The sequence below is a fragment of the Rhinolophus hipposideros genome, assembly GCF_964194185.1.
Source record: "Rhinolophus hipposideros genome assembly, chromosome: 6".
Classification (NCBI taxonomy): domain Eukaryota; kingdom Metazoa; phylum Chordata; class Mammalia; order Chiroptera; family Rhinolophidae; genus Rhinolophus; species Rhinolophus hipposideros.
The window spans coordinates 29,884,247-29,904,409 of NC_138052.1; the positions used below are offsets into that span (position 1 = coordinate 29,884,247).

Here is a 20,163-nt window from a genome sequence, read left to right on the forward strand (position 1 = left end):
CCATAATACAGTTCTTATTTGCTGTCAAACAGAGTATTGCTAGACTCATTTAGAGTACTATTTTTAGTCAATCATTAAAAAGTGCTCTAGTAAAATAGCTGAAATTGGCAGAATTGCATAAATGTCTTTGCATTAACCTTCACAGCTTCGTAATTTAGGGGAATTATTTTCTTTATTCACTGAATACATACCAAGACACCAAAAGATGACTATTCTGTTGATGCTGGGAGTTTGTTAAGTTAGTCAGTCAGTCAGTCAGTTAGTTAGTTAGTTAGTTAAAAATATATACCTTCTGGTAATATATGGGAGGGATGGAAAAGAGATGGGTTTGTTAGTGTTTGGCAATAACAGGGAGTTTTTGCTATATGTTAAGAAACCCTCTCTTGTTGAACTTGAATAATTTTGAAAAGGGATGAAAAGTGTTCAATTCAACTTCGTTGAAGGTTAGACATTTTTCTAAGTTGTTTTCCAATCTCATTAATGTCCCTCTGGCCCTTCTAGACTGAAGTCAAATGGGAATTTGGAAGTGGTCCAGGCAGCAGGTTTGTTTGGGAGTGGAGATGGGGGTGCTCACAGGTGTGTTTAGACCCTGGAGAATGTGGACTGACCCAGGACATCTGTTGGTAGGAAGATGTGATTATACGTTATAAACCTCAGGGCTCCTTTTGGACTTTATTTATTTTTAGTAACTTATTTCACTAACCTGGAAATTGTCATCTGATATATAGACATAATATATCAGGCCAAGACAAATTCCTCCTCTTATCAAAGAATGTAGTGCTATACTATAGTTTGATTTAAAAGGATGTATGTTGAAATCACATAAATTGATGAAAGAACTCCATCCTACATTATGTTGTTATTCTTTTTTGCAATGTAGCTTGTATGAAATTGATGGACAACCCTTTTAATTTATTGTTAAAATGTGTTTTCAGACTACATTGACAACTACACAGAGAGAACTGAATCAGCTGCAAGAACTTAGCAACCACCAGAAAAAGAGAGCTACCGAGATCCTGAATTTACTGTTGAAGGATCTGGGGGAGATAGGTGGAATTATTGGCACCAATGATGTGAAGACTGTAAGTCAGCCCTTCTTTTATCCTCTCTCCCTGCTCTTAGAATGGCGTGATCCTAAGCAAGCAGGGTCTGCTTTAATCTCCTGAGTATCCAATGCTTAGCACAATGCTTTGCACCTGCCACATGCTTGGTAATATTTGAATGAATGAACAAAGGACTGGTTGGATGACTAAGTGAATAATTGGATAAGGAGGAGGAGAAAAAAATTTACCTTTCAAATATAGGAAATGTCTCCAAATCTTGGTCGGCTTTATGGTTTGGTCTTCAAACTTACATGCCAGTGTCACAGAAATTTGGAGTTAAGTGAAGCAACAGTTCTAGTCTCAGAATTGTGTTTCTCCTTTTCTATGAGAACCCAACAGAATGAAAATTCCTCAACCAATCAATATGGATTCGGAAAGCTTTTAGCTGAAAGTAATAGGATTCTAATAGTGACTTAAAAACAAAGCCACATTTATTCACCGTATGGGAAGTCTAGAATCTTGCTATTCAGGCTGTGATTTGTGTCACCTGGGAGCTTGTTGGGACTGTACTCTCAGGCACACCTCAGACCTACAGAATCGGAACCTATATTTTCACAAGATATTCCCCAGGCCAGTTTTTGGCTTATGAAAGTTTTGGAAGCAAATTTTGGTTTGGTGCAGTGTTTCCACAATGTCAAGGATCCAGGACGTTTCTTTATTTCCTTTCTGTTTTCCTCAGCCTGTTTCTTTTTTATATCTGTAGGTTTATATCTCACGGTAGTTGCTATAGCACCAATCATCACATCCTAGCACAACTACATCCAAGGCAGGATGGGCTAAAAAGGCGGCCAACTTTCAGTCAGGTGTGAACTATATCCCAGAAGTCCCCTTATACCTTATGGGCCAGATTTGGGTCACATGGTTGCCCCAAACTGCAAGGGAAGCTGGGAAAACAAAGAGAAATAAATAGGATTACTGTAATTGGCTTAAACCAACCATGATTAATCCCCTGGAGTTGTTCACATTGGTGCCATTGATAACAAGGAAGTAAGGGAGGTGGGAAAAATGGAGGAGGTATAAAGTTGTCCATGAAGAGAAAAGGGAGAATAAACAAAGTTATCAGCCAATAAATATTAATAATTTGCCACAAGATAGTGATGTCATTGAAAAATAAGATAGGTATATTAAAAAGAAAACTTCATTGAGGTATAATTGACGTGAAGTAAGCGTCACTTACTTCAAATTTACGATTTAAGGAGTTTTGACATGTGTCCACAGTCATGCTACCACCACCACTGTGAGATAATGAACATATCCAATGCCCTCCAAAGTGTGTGGGACTGTTTCTGGTATCTATTCTGTTTCATTGATTTAAATCTTTATGCCAAAAGCACGGTGTTTTGATTACTATAGCATTATGATAATACAACACCTTGTACAGTAGCCATTGGTAAATGTGTGTGGATTTCATCAAGCCCGGTAGTGGTGCTTGCTGAAGTGTTCATCATCCAACTCACGAGTCCCCAAAACCAAATTATTTGAATTTCGCCATTTGACTTTTAAAAGGCTGAATTCTACGCGAGCCTGCTTTGTGGGAACACTCAGGTTTTGTGCTGGGATTGTACTAGAAAAGAGTCTCTAAATTATTTTTGTTTTTAGACATATTGGGGATATATAGAAAACTCTAGGCTTAGAGTATATGGCTTCCTGTCAACCTAGTCATTCTTTCATGGAACATCTATTATAACTGACTATTTCATGCAGCTTTACGATTGAATCTAATTTTAACACAGAATTCTCAGATACTAGAGGATTACCCTCGTAAGCTCTAGTTTGGTGCTTTTATATTTGAGGATTTAGAAGAATTTCTCAGAAGCATACATCGGTGTTGAGCTCAAAACTTTTCATGTTGGGGTGATTAAATGGCCCTCAAAATAGGAAGGTGGAGTTATTTGATTTATGGGAAGTTGGCGCCTGCTGCTGACAATGATAAAGGAAGATATTTTTATGCTACGTTCTAAAATAGAGCTGATGAAAAATGCTAATGAAATCAAGGAGTGTCTAGGTACTTCAGCATTTGAAAAAAGGGCCTTACATTTGGGAACCTGAAGTATGATTGAGATTATTTTTAAATACTCCACTGGCTGTTTTGAAGATATTTTTGGATCCCAGACATTGGATGCCCTAGTTAATTTCATTGAGAACTAGTCAATTTCATTGATAACTCTCACTTACAAAGCATCATATTCTTAATTATTCTGTTTTTTTTCTTTTCTTTTTAAAGATTTTTAATTAAAATGGAGCTAACATACATATGTATTTATATTAGTTTCAGGTGTACATCATAGTTATTCCACAGTGCCCACCTATGACTATGTAGTGTTATTACCACATTATTGATTTTATTCCCTGTGCTAAAGCACTGATCATCATGGCAAGTCCAGCAACCGTCTGACACAGTACCACGCTATCACAATACTGTTGATCTTTTCCCCCGTTTTTAAATTTTTCAATTAGAGTTGACTTTCAATATTATTTTATATTAGTTTCAAGTGTATAGGATAGTGATTAGACATTTATATAATTTAGGAAGTGATCCCTCTGACTCGTACCACCTGGCACTATATATATATATTATTACCATGTTGTTGATTATATTCCCTATACTTTACATCCTCATGACTATTTTGTAACTACCAATATTCTGTTTGTTTTTCTTATGATTTAATCATTAGGGCAGTGAGAGCTAAAGGGAAGAGTGATGTGACTTTTTCCTGTCACTTTACTTCTTTGAGCTTCGTTTTCCTAATTTATAAAATGACAGTGTGAGCCCAGATTATCTGAAGGTTGTCAGCTGAAAAACTACATGACATACACAAATATTTCTTAGTTTGTATCATTATGAACACATATTTTTCCCCCGGCTTTATTGAGATATAAGTGGCGTGTGTGTGCGTGTATGTGTGTGTGTGTGTATAAAACATTGTGTAATTTAAGGTATACAATGTCCTGATTTGACATATTTATATATTGAAAATGATTACCACCATAGCATTAGCTACCCCCTTCATCTTGTCACAGTTACCATTTCCTTTTCCTCATGAGGATATTTAAGATCTACTCTTTTTTTTTTTTTTCTTTTGCTCTGCAGAAGCTTTTTAGATTGATGCAGTCCTACTTACTACAGATACTTTTCTTATTGTTAGGACTAGTCAACTGATATAATTCTTTTGGTCTAAGAAAATGAGCAGATCTAGGATATCTTTTTCAGTGACTGTGTATTTCTATTCCTAACTTCCAGTTTCCATAGTTTCTACTGATAGTGCTGCGGGGTGAGGGGGTAAAGATGGCTGTTGGAGTCTTCCTCAGTTCTCAGCTCCAAATACGACAGGCCTGAACAGTATGAAACAGAAGAACCCGTATTTCTCTAGCTCAGTCATGTCTTGAAACATTTTCAGAGTCTGAGCAATATTTTGTTGAGTTAACAAAACAAAATGAGACCAGCAAATGCCAAGATGAGCCTAATGTTGACTTTATCCAGGTTTATTAGTGAGCTTCCTCTTTTTTCATGTAGCTATGTCACTGTGCTTTCCTTAAAACAAAGATTTCCAGGAATCCAGCCACCAACTAATAGACTAGAGGTAGAGTAAATGAAATGAATGGATTAGCTGCCTAATTTTCTTTCAACCCACCCTGACTTCTTTAAGTCTCAATCTGACCTTTATGTCTTAGAATGTGAACAATCAATCACCTTATTTACCTTTTACTTGGTTTAGAAATGGCACCTTGCACAGCCACTCCATGCTCTAGAGACAGGGTGTAGGTGGGTGGGTGTGGGGGTGAGTCCTTCTCTATAGGCAGAGTAGGAGAGGGGGCAGGCAGCATCTGCCTTCCCGTGTGCAGGCAGCCTTTTCTCCTGGATTAGTCATTTGTACTGCATCACACTGTCGTATGTACTGTTGGAGTCATCCTCAGACCCAGGGGAGAGTTATAAATAACATTTCAGCGACAAAGTCTGGCTCTTCTATTTGAAATAATAGTGTACTGGAGTTACTGAAAACTGTAAATTTACATGATTCAATATATGAACTCTTGAAAGGGTAAAAAAAAAACCTTACAGTTAAAAACATTTGTTTGGAGTATTGTGTTTTTCCATCAAGCCTGGACTCAAAATCTCCCTTCTAGATCTTATAGGGCAAGAGTAGGCTTCAGAGATGATGGTTCTGATTTGGGGGAACAACTATCCAGCTATCACTTTGGAGGAAGTCCATTATTGTAAATATTTTTTCCTTTTCCCCCATCACATGGGATCTGGGCATCAAATAGAAAATGTTCTTGTTTCCTCTAGACCTGGAGAGGAAGAGAGGTTTGTCCCTTCCCAGGACTCCTACATGTTGGTTCAGCAATGTTTTACCCCCAGAGGCTGGTATAGGTTGTGAATTCCACAATAAAAGATGTGGCTGCTTCCTTACCTTTCAGAGGAACTGGACAATGTACAGGGTATACCTGGTCAGGTTAAAGAACGTGTTTCTCATGTCTTTTCCACATTGAACCAATCACAAAGGTAGAAGAACAAAACTGAATGTAAAGTTTGAGGGCTTTTCTCACCTAATATTTCCATGCTATGGGATTATAAAAGGAATATATAATGAATAGTGTTGGCAGACAAATTGTTGACAGTCAGAAATACAATGGGCTTAGCAAGAACTGCCATTAAATTAAGATGGAATCAGAAGTTGATACTTGTACATTTTCTTCCTGTTACTATAGATTGAGTTGTGTTGGTTGACACTTATTTAACAGATACTGTTGTGGAATTCTTAGGGTAATGTTGACACCCAGTTACAGGCTCTCAGTGCTGTCTAGTTAGTGTACTTCCTATCTGCTACCAATTTTCAGGGTTGATACATGATTTCCATATTCCTAGCTCTTAAATGTTTACTGAAAAAAATAGTCATATGATGAGGTAACGACAGCAATAATGAAAAAAACGGGCAGTTACAGTATAGTGTGGAACATCAGAAAAACATAGTTGGAATCATTGTCTTAGAACCAATTGAAGCCTCCATTCATGGCTGGATTCTGGACAGGGCTCTTGTTTCTCCTGAGGTGCTAGGACGCCCTCTGGTGGTTAAAAGCACACAGTTACTTTGCTGCTTTGGTCAACTGCCCTTCAAGAGCATGTTTGCATGTCAATAAATGGGTTTCCATCTCAAGTATCTTGCTTCAGTTTTTGTTTGTAATAGAGCTCTGAAACTTAGAAACCAAACATGAGATCATGCAAGAATGGCTGTCAGAATCTTCTCCTCTAAAGATGGATTTAGACTTATTCTCAGGTGACCTTAAATAATAAACTAGATTCCTGTCTGCTTGGAAGAGGCAGGCACGTAGAGGCAGGGAAGCACAGATTGGTAGTAATGAGAAGTCATGCAGTAAAGTCTTCATCTAGAGGGGCTTTTGGTAATGGCACATTCTTATTCATTAGATTTTTTTGTTTGTTTAATTGAGGAGTATAGAGACGGTACTTTTTATTTCAACCCTTAGTCATAGAAACATATTCAAGCCATTAGACTACTTCTCTCTCTGAATAGCAGACTATAGAAAACACAATTGAAATTTTAATGTGAGTTCTTACAGGGACTCAGAGTCACCTTTAGGATCACTGGGCATTGCTTCTGTTCTAGAAATCTTAGGGTATAAGACATTGAATGGAACACCTCTTTAAAGTTATCTCGTTTTAAATCTTCGATGTCTTTTTCTCCTGACAGGGTCTCTTTTATCCTAACAATCAATTGTACAGGAAAACCTGGTTAATTGATGATTGTATTTAGTAGAGATTTTTACTTGAAAGTTTCACTTGAAGTGTCAGAGAACTTGAGGTGAGCCTATGGTACTTTTTAGAGATCATGTTCAACTTGTGGTCCTATCGTGAGGGATTTCTAACCAGGAACCCACAGACCTCTTGAGGACCCGCAGACAGGTGTCAGGGGGCCCACGAACCTCTGGAAATTGTAGACAGCAGTTGAGTTTGTTTCCTCCTGTGCTCAGCTGGCAGACGTGAATGGAGTCATCGAAGAGGAGTTCACCGTGGCCCGTCTGTACATCAGCAAGATGAAGTCAGACGTAAAGTCCCTGGTGAACCGCAGCAAGCAGCTTGAGAGTGCCCAGGTGGATTCCAACAGGAAGATGAATGCCAGCGAGCGGGAGCTGGCAGCATGCCAGCTGCTCATATCCCAGGTAGGTCGCACCTGTCCTCCTCGTTTACACCCATGTCCTCTGGAAATCTACTTCCTCCATGCTCTTCCTGGGGCGAATGGTGTGGAATAGGGGTATTGATGAGCTCTGCTGTTCGTATACTTGACCATGGCCTCCCCAGGCAATGATAGCCCAGGCTTGTTCTTAACCCAGGCTAGATTTTGTGGTGTGAATTACATGGATTACTGTCAGTCCCTTTGTAAAGGATGTGTCTGTATATCTCTATCTGGCTATTTATGGATAAGTAGGTAGATAGATATGTAGATATAGAATGGATGAGATTCGGTGGAATCTAAAACTCCTATGGCTAAGGCAATATTCCTTACTTTAATCTCTACCATAGGTCCAATTTAATAGGTGAAAACAGAAACTACTGCTACTACTACTCTCATTATTAGCAGCAGCAGGTAACATTTTATCGACGTTTGACAATGCACCATATACCGTCTAAGCACTTTACATGCATTATCTCATTTGATGTTAAAAAAAAAAAATCCTGGTGGGAAGGTTTTATTATTGTTCCTGTTTTTCTAATAAGCACACTAAGGTTTAGAAAGATTAAATATAGTGTCCAAACTCATAGAGCAGTGAAATGCAGAACTTGGATTTAAACCAACCTGTGTGAGAACCCAAAGCCTTGAAGGGATTTTGAAGCCTCAGGGCACATTTCATCCCTTCAGTGAGGAAGGCTGCTCTTCTTCCCATTGGAATGGCACATTCATTTTAGTAAGGTGGTTTCAGAAAAGGGCAGCCTCGTTTCTGGTCTTTTGTTGTTATCTGAGCTTGGTGTTTGGGACTTGAGGCTTCTCTGAGTGGTCCAGTGTGTGCTATTCGCCGCCTATATCATGCATTAAACCAGCTGGTTGTTTGGGGAAACACATAGCAGCATGGAGTGGTGCCTCAGGTAACACTGACAGACAGATAAATGCATACTTCATTCTGATATGCTTTTAAGCATAATAATATGTAATCATAGAACTATTTCCAGCCTCCTTGTCTGCCACCATAATAATCTAAGAGATGCAAATTAAAACATCAAGTTTCCATTTTATAACTAACATAATAAGCAAAAGTGTATTGAAAAGATGATTCCATGCTGGTGTGTGATAGTGAAATTTATATACATTGGTCAAGAAAGTATAATTTGGTCATTCCTTTTGGAGAATCAAAAACTATAAAAAAATGTAAGTATACTTTGGTTCAATAATTTCACTTATGGTACTTTTCCCTATAATGAAAATGAAAATTTTTCATTTCATGTGGTGTCATTTCCTGATTAAAAATATTAAACGCTTATATGGAAAATGTTGGGTGCAGTATTACATTATAATAAAATAAAATACCTAAATATCTATCGATAGACTAATAACATAAAGTTACATGGAAGAATATTATTCAACTCAACAAAAAATTTATAAAACCCAGCCCTTTGGACAGTATAATTATATAAAGTTAAGAGAAAATGAAAATACTAAGTTATATCTATGTTATCTTTTGCAACTTTATAAAATATACATTCATATAGATAGACCAGGAATATAAAGAACTACAGTTGACCCATGAACAATGGGGGAGGTTAGGGGCACTGGTCCTCCTACCCCCTCACTGCACAGTTGAAAATCTGCAAATAACTTCTGATCCCCAAATACTTAACTACCCCTGGGATCTGGAGGGGATCGGTTCCAGGAGCACCCATAGATACCAAAATCCATGAATGCTCAATTGCCCTATATAAAATGTCAGTCCCGTCGTGTACTCCCAACTGGGGGTTAAAAACAGTATACGTATTTAAGAAAAAAATGCACGTATAAGGGGGCCCATGCAGTTCAAACCTGTTGTTCAAGGGTCAACTGGGTTGATAAATTAGGGTGGTTTATGGGCAAAAATTTCACAGCATTTTTTCTAGATTTGCTTTACTGTTTCACACTTTTTATAATTTATAACAATTGAGAAGAAAAATGCTAAACATTTAGTGCACACTGCCTCTCAAGTGTGATACCCAGGTTGCCTGTTCTGCTGATAGCCTGTGCTCAGGGACAGTCCTGCGCCTGGCATTTGGAGGTCAAGGCCAGAGGGCACGTAGAGGCCCTGCGGCCTGCAGCCTGCTGTCTTCTCTTTCCTTCTGGATGTACCAGCCCCTGCATGCAAGTCCGGTCTGCACTTTCTGTGAACTGAGGGAATGATGCAACTGTGTCAACAATGGTAGTCTGTACGTGGGGGATGGAAGCAGCAGCGAGTCCTGGGAGTGGCCTTAGGGCCCCTGGAGTAGGGAGTTTCTGGGCTCCCAGTACTCAGAGTGTGGCCTAGAGGGAATGGGGGTTCCAGGTGGGCACGGTCCCTTGGCCTGTGAACTCTGCTTTGTGGAATGGGGTTCAGCCAGCGGATGGCCCAAGTGGAGTGCTTTACAGTGTGGGGCCCAGGACTGGGGCTCCCGTTGCCCAGGTCTCAGAGTGACCCTGATTTTGGAAATAGGAGATGGGAGTCAAGAATATTACGTTGTTCTGGGCTTAAAGAATACCTGTGCTAGTCAGTGCTTTCTTTTATGTTAGCAACAAGTTCCGTTTTCCGTTAGGTGCTGTTTTGTACTCTGCTACAATTTACAAAAGCTAAAGACTCGGTCATTATTTCCTGGGATTCCAAAGGAAGAGAAACCTTGGCTGTCTATTTTCTGACACGATCTAAGGAATCTGACAAAATGTTTCCAGCTAAAATGCTACCTCCTTCTTTGTTTACACTCTTCTTCCTCACCAAAAGCTGTGCTTGTAAAATGCTGCAGCTGAGGCCCATTTCCCAGAGGTTATTTCATGAGATTAGAGCTCAGTCTCCTGGGTATCTGCCTAAACATGAACCCTGTAGATCGGGAGTGGGTATCTGCATATTTCCATCTGCCAAGAACTGTTGTTCTTATTCAGTCATTGAGTTCCCATTCATTCATTCATTCATTCATTCCACTAGTATTTATTAAGTACTTACTCTGTGCCCTCATGGAGCTAGCAAGTAAGAAACTAGGTAAGCTAAATCATGTGTGAAAAAATATTAGGGCCTGAGTGATAAGGGATCTAGCGAAGTCCATGTCTAGGGGTGTTGAGGGGAGAGCTTACCAGGGAGAGGAAAATGTAAAATGCAAAGTCCCTGAGACAGGAATTGTGAGTTTGAGAGACGGGAGGTGGAGGTGGGGAGAGCCATAGTATTTGATTTACAAAGACGCAATCCACAGGGGCAGATTCAGAGAATGAAACCCTCAGTCCCAGACATTTCCCCAGCCCCTTTCTCTCCAGCACATGCTATGTTGTACAAGGGGGGAACCAGCCTGGGCTTTGGGGTTCCACTTAAGAGGATGGTGAGGAGGGGGCGTGGCCGTGAGGGGCATCTATGGGGCATGAAGCAGAGAAGCACATGGGAGAAACAGAGGACCCTCTTAGTCTGTGGTCGCGGATCCCAACGAAAGGGCAGAATATGTCCAATACCGTAGGGGTATTGGAACTCAAAAAGGGACTCCAGAACTCCTCCTCCATTGCGGTTTCCCATCGCACAGCCCCAGGCAAGCTGGAATGACTGCTTGCTAGTCATTCACTCCTCCTTTTTATCTGTTTGCTTTGTTTAAAGCATGAGGCCAAGATCAAATCCCTGACAGACTACATGCAGAACATGGAACAGAAGAGGAGGCAGTTGGAAGAGTCCCAAGACTCGCTCAGCGAAGAGCTGGCCAAGCTCCGAGCCCAAGGTAAATAATTGACTACTACGCGGGTGTCAAACTCCTGGCCTAAATCAGATTCTCTCTAGTTGGCTGCACTCATCATGTTTAGTTTTGTTCAGCTGAGGCATTTCTAGGTCTGTTGACAACAGTGGTATATATTATTGGGGGGTAAAAAAGTCAAAACATCTAGAAGACTGTCCCCACCTTACATCTGCTCCTCTCCCCATTTTCCCTCAGTCTGTGCTGCTGCCCGAATCAGAACCCTCTCCCTTCTCCACCTCCTGCCTCCGTTCTGTCCCTAAAGCTTGTTCATTCAACCTACCACATGCTTCTCTGGTCCTGCTTATCTCTGTCTACATTACCACTCTCCTCGGTCCTAATTAAGAATTGTGACTCCATCCGTCTACTGAGCGTCCCTCCCGCAGTCTGCTTTAGGGCGGCCACTATTCAAAAATCAAATTCTGTCTCGGGCCCAACCCCATGCTGCTGACCCTTCCATGGTATTCTGTTGCTCTAAACATGAAGTCTGAACTTCTTCTAGGGGCTTACCTAGACCTTCCATCCTTTGAACAAGCTCTTCTCTTTGCCTGGCTGCCTCTCAGCTCCCTTTGCTTAGGAAAGTACGTGACACAGGAAGCACTCAATAAATATGAATAAATAGAAGAAATTCAAGAAACGTGGCTAGAAATGCAGAAAGCAGAACAGGATTAGGAATATATGTGTTGTGGTGAAACGGGAACACATGTATTACAGTTTGCAATGAAAATTGTTAGGGTTCTTTTGGAAAGCATTTTGAAGACCATATTAATAATGGTAACATTTTTCATACATTTTGATCCTCGAATCTCAAATATTCATTGCAGAATTACTTATACCATATTGGTGGGAAAAAAGGGGAGCCATCTAAATGTCCAGCAGTTAAATGAACTATGGTACGTGGTTGAATAAAACATATTTTTCATGTTGGAGGTGAAGTACATGAAGGCTGCAGCAATGCTTACAATGCAACCTTGGATTAAAAATCGTATGTAATTTTCACTGTAGTTATAACATTTAAAAATCAATGAAGGTTTGTGGTCCAAGGCCTACACAGTGATGTTTGTAATGAAAATGGTTTTCATAGCATCATGGAATTGGTAATGTTGTTACCCTTTTTTGTTTCTTTTATTGTTATATAGTTGTTCGCTCAGTAAATACATTTTGTTTCAAATGCCAAGGCCAATTAAAAACGAAAGAGAACATACCCATCTTCCCTATGACCTTCTCTTATTTTCTTTATGTGATAACGGATGAATGTTAGGAATAGACTGTTCCACCCAAAACTAACACAGAAAAGAACTTCTGTAAATTGTTTCTGCAGTGATGCCACTGAGTAGAAATAAAATAGAAGCGAGAAGAGCTGAAATAAAGTGAAACAAACTAGAGAGGAAGCGTAGTGACTTGAATGTCTCTGTCTTAAACCATTTGCTTCCTCCACCCCCACCCCCCATCTCAGGCTGCCCATTACCCGGTGTGCTTGGGGGCCACGGGTCAAGAACGAGGTGGGACTGGCCCCCCAGGTGTGCCACACGGCAGCCCTGTCCTAACTATGGGGCCTTCTGTTTCATCTGGAGAGTATGATTTTATAATTCTATTTTCTTTGTTCTTATCCTTACGTGGTTTTCCTGCTCCAGATTCTTAGAGCATAAACAGCTTACCCATGGGAAGTAAATTAGCTCTTTCTGGAATTCTAATAGTGGCATCAATCCAAACGCCACTTACCTTCACAGAGCACTATTTTATAATCTATAAATCACGTTTATGTACTTTGCCTCAGGGGTCACTCATGAGGCCAGGTGGGGAACCAGTCCTTCCAGGTGGGAGGGGATAACACAGCCAAGTCACTTCTAGAATGGCCCGCTCCAGGTTGGCACCTTTCCCCTACAATTGCCGCCCCTGCCCCCCGACCTCAGTAATGTCCCAGGAGTGGTCAGCCTTACTTTAGCCAGAAGCCCTCCTTCAGAGGCACATCCCTTTGTACCATGGTTGTCACGGGTGATATAAGCTGCTATTTCACTCCACTACTGTTCTTCCTTTTTTGTTGTTTCTTAATTTTTACTTTTGGGTGTGAGTACACCAGTTAAATCTTAAATCGTCATTTCAAATTCAAACCAGAAAAAATGCATGAAGTCAGCTTCCAGGACAAGGAGAAGGAACATCTCACGCGACTGCAGGATGCTGAGGAAATGAAGGTGCGTCCGCCGCCCCTTCCCCAAGCCCAAGGTCGTCTTGTGCTAGGAAAACCTGTCTTCTTCAGGGATGTGTGTGGCAGTGCAGGAGGGAGACGGGAGGGGCCGATGCTGGGCCATCAGAGCCAACCTCGGTGTGGGCTGGCTGAGAAGTGAGAGGGACAGAGGTGTCCAGAAGCCCTGAGAGGTCTGTACATAATAGTTATGTTGCATTGGTACATTTTTCTTCCCTGTTCCTGACGGAGGGAAAGACCACCTACCAGGCTCTGCCTGGGCCTCGCTGTCAGGTTAACTCCCGAAGAAATGTTTGCCCCTCCTTTGAATGGAAGTGAACATCTCTCCCCTCTACGTTTTTAAAGAAACGCGCCAAATTTGAGTTTCCTTCTTAAACACAGAGATCTTTACTTTTGGTTGCATTTTAAACAGTCAAGGATAATGGTTGGGAAATGAGGTTTTTAGGTGAATAAATTGAGACACGAGAAAATGCAGAATGTTGATTAGTTTGGGGCGAACTAGGAACCCATAGTTAAAGTGAAGCCCATGGCACGATCCTGCTGCTGCCAGCAGCGTAATCCTGCCTCACCCTGATGGGCCCCCCGCCTGGTGTCACATCGCTTTGAATGTCACCATCAATCTGCAGAACGCAGGGCAGGAACAATGATCTGAATTGTACAGGTGAGGAAGTTCAGCTCATACCGGTTACATGGCTTGTCTTACGTCACCCAGGTAGTAAGAGGTCTGCTGCCCTCTGCTTGACCAGGCTCGAGAAGCCATGTAGCTCAGGTGAGCTGCAGAAGGTCGTGGGAAAAGGATTGAATTAATGGGCATGTTTGCTGCGAGGGCCCACTCCATTTTGTTGTCCCAGTAAAGCGTGGCAGGTTGTGGGGGCCCCCGGTACTGGGATCCGACAGCCGAGGGGCATGGTAGGGGGGTGAGAGGTAGCAGTGACTCAGAGCTTGTCACAGTGTGGGCTGAGGGCCAACACGTGGATGACACGTTTGTCTCGGCCTGGCTTGCAGAAGGCGCTGGAGCAGCAGATGGAGAGCCACCGGGAGGCCCATCAGAAGCAGCTGTCCAGACTTCGAGATGAGATTGAGGAGAAGCAGAAGATCATTGATGAAATTCGGGAGTGAGTTGGCACCGGGCTGTTGGGACGCGGGGGTCGTCGTGGCACTTGGGCCAGGCTGGGCGGACGTGGCTTTCAGCCGAGGTCTCTGCTGTCCTGGCTGCATGCCCTGTCCTGGCTGGGGCCGCAGCGGTGGGCGAGCTGCTCCCCTGGACTGTCCCCCATGTGGAGCTGAGCCTCAGGGGGTGCCGGTGGGCAGGTGGCAAGCGAGCCCAGCTGCCCTTCCCAGTTCGTCCTCGCAGAGCAGGGTTCTGTGGGTGACTCAGCTGGGTAAACACATCCCAGTAGGAGGGAACACTGTCCTTATGAAAGTACAAAAGCAAAAAAACCCAAATCGGTCCTGACTCGGGTTCTCGTAGGTTAATAAATACTCCAGAGAAGACAGTCAGCTCTAACCACCTCCTTACCCCACGATACATGCACCCAGCGCAACGCCAAGCCACTTGGTCGCACACACACACCTCTTAGGGACCCACACTGCCATGTGTCTGTGCTTGGGGACCGTGACATTGGCTGGGGTGGCATCATTGTAGCTTGTCTCTGGTGACACCTTTTCAAGGCCATTCTCCTGGCCCAGCCTGTTGCATAGCTGCCTCTCCCTCTTCCTCTCTTACCTTCTTCCCACCTCATTGTCACAAAAGCCACCAAGCTGGGAGCTATCTTCAGGATCCTCTCCTCAGGGTTCTGACTTTTTTGCACAGGGAATCCCTGGGCAAGTTTTGAACCTCTTTACAAAATAGTGTTTTAAAATGCCCCAAATAAAAGACATAGTAAAACAAAGAAAACCAATTTTGTTGAAATAACAGTTCTATCCACTGACACCCCTACCCCTGCCCCCTGGTCTAGACCGAAGGTTCTGCCTTGTTCCCTCCCATTTTCTGTAGATGAAGAACTGGATCTCTCTGTGGGAAGCAAGGTGAAAATGATTTACTTGGGGTTACACTGCTAAATAGGAATCAAACTGGAGTTATTATCTAATCCTCCAGATTAAGGATCCAAATCTCTGTTCGGTGTATGTGAGCTGCTCCCCAGCACATTTGCATTTTAAAGGAGGTAACTGAAGCGAAAGTACATGGTGTGTTGGGGCTCTATGCACATCGTCTCCCCCCTTCTCCTCTGGGCACCCCCATGTCGTTCATGTGATGCTTTCTCCTTCAAACATGTTATGTTCCTTATCCAGATTAGTCACTCTCAAATGTTCAGTCAGAAAGGAGAAGAGGGAGGGAAGGAAGGCAAGAAAGAGGGAGGGTTGGTGAGCGAGTTAGCAGGGGGTTTGTTTCCTGCACCTGTGCTTTTCAAAGGGATTCCGAGTTTTCCTTCAGAGGGTGTATGATTTGTTTCTGACAGTCACTCGGCCATGGCGACCAAGTGTTTTAAGTGTTGGGCTGACGTCATTGTTGACCAGATGCCCCCGACCAGATGCCCCCAACCAGATGGCAAGTGTCTTTTTTTTTTCAGAGATCCTGGGCTTTCTTTGTGTTTCCTCTGTGTATTCCCCTCCTTGAGGAGAGGACTTCACAGAGTGGAACTGTCCCTTTGTCATCCAGGAACTTGGATTTGAGAGATGTTTTCAGAACATTGGGACAAGAGAGGAAGGGAAGGTTGAAATGTGCAAATAAGGCCTCCTGAGTGGGTGTATGCTGTCTGCAGGGCAGACAGGGCAGAATTCTTCTGACGGGCACTCTTTCTCTCTTTGAAAACATCAGCCTTTACCCATCTCATTATTTTCCCCTTGCAACTCTCGCACAAGCCAACTATAAATATATCCTCAAAGCCGTGTGTTTCATGCCTCTCTGATGCTCCCCAGAAATTGGTTTTCACTTGGGCAGGGAAGAAGCAGTGAGGTTGTTCTTTGATCCCTCAAAACCCTCCAGAATTGCTGCCTTTAATGCATAGAACTAATGGGGTTGGAACAGAACCACATCTTTTTCAGGATGACTCGGAATTTTAGATTGATGTAGAATGTATTGCTTTTTTCCCTCGATTTCAGTTTGAATCAGAAACTGCAACTGGAACAAGAGAAGCTCAGTTCTGATTATAACAAGCTGAAAATAGAGGACCAAGAGAGAGAAATGAAACTGGAAAAGCTCCTGTGAGTGCACTTTGAATATTTCCTCTGTTTACTCTCACCCTGGGAAGGTCTTAAAAAGTCTATTTTTGTTATTCGGATACTCAAATATTCTGGTTAGGTTGGGACAATTTAAAAACAGACAATAGCTATTTGTGTGAGTTGGTTTGTTTTGTTGATGTACCTGAAGATGCCAGTGATACCTAAGGAGATTTCTGATGCCCCTTTGGTGGTTCATAATTCCTTTTTCTTCTTTTTTTAACTTTTTCTTTTTCTTTTCTTTTCTTTTTTTTTTAAGTTCTAGGGTACATATACTGAAAAAAAAAACAGAATAAGAAAATCAGTTTGGGGCTTTTTTCTGCACAAATGACACCACAGTCTTTCCCACTACATGCTTCTAAACAATTCTCAAGTCTAGCCAAGTCACATAAGATACTGAATGGGTAACAGTCTCTCCTATTCATTACTTTTAATTCCTAAGTGGTTAATACCTAGTATTTTCACTTCTGGGTAAGAGAAAAAGCGTTTTGGTCCATTAATTCACCCACACGCTCCTGCAGGACATTAACCAACTCTGCTGTGATGAAGACGTGAGTGTCATCAGTGTCCTGAATGATGAACTTCTTCCTTTTTGTTTTTTAGATTGCTCAATGACAAAAGGGAACAAGCCAGGGAGGACCTCAAAGGTCTGGAAGAGACAGTGGTATGTCAACATGTTTCCCAACTCATTTTAGTCTCAAAGGTCAGATTAGTTTATGATTTGTTGAATTTGTTTATTCTAAAGTTCTATCTGTGCACACCTTTCGTATATCTTTTTAGGTATAAAATGTCCTTTGGGAAAGTGAGAGTTGTCAAATTAATCTCCTAGCTCTTGACAGAATGACTAACCATCAGTCCAACAACCATCCATCCTTCCATCCATCCACCTACTTAGTGCTGTAATCCTGGAACCTCTGAGTGAAAATTGAACTAAATTGCAAATCAATGCCTACAGTTTTACAGCCTCTGCACTCTGTGACTTACTTCCATTCAATAGTAACAGATATTTATGGAGTACCTACTAAGGGCTGGCATTCTTCTAGATGCTTCACACGCACCAGTAAACAACAGATAAGATCTTGGCTCTCATGAAGCTTGCCTTTAGCTCAGGGAGGCACACAACAGATAACAAGGAAGTCAGTCATGAACTCCGTTGGATGGCCACAGAAAGTGAGGAGCAGGGTAGTTGGGGGGGCTCCAGGAGGAGGTGACATTTGAGCAGGGACTTGAAGCAGTGAACCGTGGGGATGTCTGGGGCAGAGCCTTCCAGGCAGAGGCAGCAGCTCGTGCCAAGGCCCTGAGGTGAGCCCATGCTTGGCAGGTGGGGGGGCAGCAGCGAGGTCAATGTGGCTGTGACCAAGTGAAAAAGGGGGGTAGGAGGTGGGCATGGAGAGGTCAAGGTGACAAGTCAAGTTGCCCTGAGACCTGCAGGGTTTAGGGCAGGGAAGTAACAGATCCATTTACCTTTGGAAGGGCTTATCATTGGAAATCCCCACTGGTTTTCCCTGTCCTGCATCTGAATTCATTAGGTTCGTCTTCTCTGGTCAACTTCTGTTTCAGTTGCTCTGGAGGATGGCGGCCTGGCTCTTTGGGCCTCACAGGCCCTTCAGAGTGCCACACAGCCTGTGTTTGAAGCCTGTGTTTGATTCCATTTGTGTGTCATGGCAGTTTCTGAGGGGCTGAGCCTGTTTCTAAGGACCTGGTGCCCCCAGGCCGTAGGCAGTGGTTGCTCAGAAGTGCACCTGAACTGCGCCCTCTGCAGAGCTCCAGGGCCAGTGCTTGTTGGTTCTCAAAGCCATGTGGAAGAACAGGACACAAGCCATTCGGGACAGAAGTAAGATGACTGTTCAAAGGAAGTCGGGCCTTTCAAGCATGCTGGACAAGGCTATGGAAAGGGTGGCTGTAGGGGAAACTAAAAGGAAGCCATGAAATAGCTTCATGTATATCTGTTTTTACCACAGAAGTGATGTTCATAATTATGATTATAAGAATTCAGAAAAATATGGACCATTAAAATGGTAACTTTATTCCCATTAGCCGGAGATAAATGGTATTTCAGTACCTTATTTTTCTTTAGACCGTGAACATCTCATCCCGTCATACTCACCCTTCCAAGCCCTCACACAGATGTTCTCTCTTTTACCTCTCTCTCATGGTCTCACTCTCACTCATAGTCCCCTCACCTACACTCATACCCAATCACTCATTCTCACACACACATACATGTTCACACCCACGCTCACTCATACCACACCACACCACACTCATACTCACAGGCCCTCATGTTCATGTTCTCACACCTGCACTCATCCACACACTCACACGCCTTCACTCTCATTCATACACACGCACATACAACTTACACACACTCAGTACACCCCCCTTAACACACTCACATTCACACTCACTAATGCTTATTCACACTTGCTCACACACTCACACTTTTGCTCATTCACATGCACTCATTCACTTGCACACTTTTGCTCACCTTAACTCGCACACACCCACACACCCACTCTCTCAGACTTTCATGCCTTCTCTCTTTTATACTCACTCTGAACATATTCTTTTACATTTTTTAACAAGACATTTTCCTCACTGGCCTCCTTGTATCTATCCACGGGTTCTCTCCCCTTCCCACCTGCTCATTCACAGTCCCACGCTCACACTTACACATCCCTCCCACACACACTCACTCACACACATCACACACATGTGCTTTTACAAAGTTTGGAACTCCCAGTATATGCCATTTTAGTCTTGGATGTTTTCACTTAACTTTCCAACATAACCCTCCCCAAGCTGTAAACGTTCTTCAGAAACAGGCTCGCTGTCCGTGGCTGACCATTCTTGAGCCCTCCTTAGCTCAAGGCCTGTTCCATCTCCTTGAGTATTTGGGTGGGGTGGGGGATGGAACCTGCATCCAGGGGTGGGAGTCTGTGAGGCCAATTCCAAAGAATGACAGTGGAAAAGGCCGCCTGCCCATTGAGGCCATCTCTGTCACCCAGGCAGCCTGTCTTGCTTTCACAGGACACTTTGTCTGGGCTCTGGGGCTGGACCCTCCTCCTGCTGTGTGGATGGGCTTTCTGTTTCCACCTCTCTGGACCCACCCTCCATGTCCATGTGTCAGGAAGCTGAGCCCTGAGCTATTACACAAAGGGCAGTGTCCTGTGTCAGGGAAAGATCTGAGGGAAGTGAGTCGGGGTGGAGGTGGGGAATGATGAATATGATGGAGGAGAATTTGTTGCTGCAGGAAGCCAAATGATAATCACCTCAGCGTAAATATGCATAAATATAACTTATACACTATTTCTAAGTTCTTTAGTCGCCCCTCCCAAACTGTTGAATTCACCTAAAAAGAAACATGAGGGAAAGTCACCAAATTTGGGATTCTATATAATTGGGTACTTGTGCCCAAGGAAATGCCTGGCCCTTTGACAAGGCCCCGCGACTTCTCATTTCTCTTTAGTGTGGTGGTATTTTTCATGGAAAGTATTTACTGATTACAGTTTAATCAGTAATAAAATCTCTGAAGTGGGAGGGAGCGCGTGCAGGGCAGGGGGCTGGGGACTGAGCTCCCTCAGGCAGAGGTGGGATGAGTGTGTCTGCAGAAATGTGAGCGCTGAGCTGCACCCCTGCACCTGCCTTGGAAGGAGGCTAAGCCTCAGGCAGGTACGATGCGCAGGGTATTCATAATAACACCCGTT

At 42.9% G+C, this 20,163-nt stretch overlaps 1 protein-coding gene across 1 annotated transcript in view; it reads left to right on the forward strand.

Annotated features, from left to right (window-relative positions):
• Positions 1 to 20,163, forward strand: part of KIF5C (kinesin family member 5C) — a 143,273-nt gene that overhangs the window by 102,046 nt on the left and 21,064 nt on the right. The window contains exons 15-21 of the mRNA XM_081052323.1: positions 936 to 1,082; positions 7,092 to 7,280; positions 10,905 to 11,022; positions 13,150 to 13,226; positions 14,243 to 14,352; positions 16,340 to 16,441; positions 17,060 to 17,120. Coding sequence (XP_080908449.1) covers positions 936 to 1,082; positions 7,092 to 7,280; positions 10,905 to 11,022; positions 13,150 to 13,226; positions 14,243 to 14,352; positions 16,340 to 16,441; positions 17,060 to 17,120 — 804 coding nt within the window. The remainder of the gene's footprint in view (positions 1 to 935; positions 1,083 to 7,091; positions 7,281 to 10,904; positions 11,023 to 13,149; positions 13,227 to 14,242; positions 14,353 to 16,339; positions 16,442 to 17,059; positions 17,121 to 20,163) is intronic.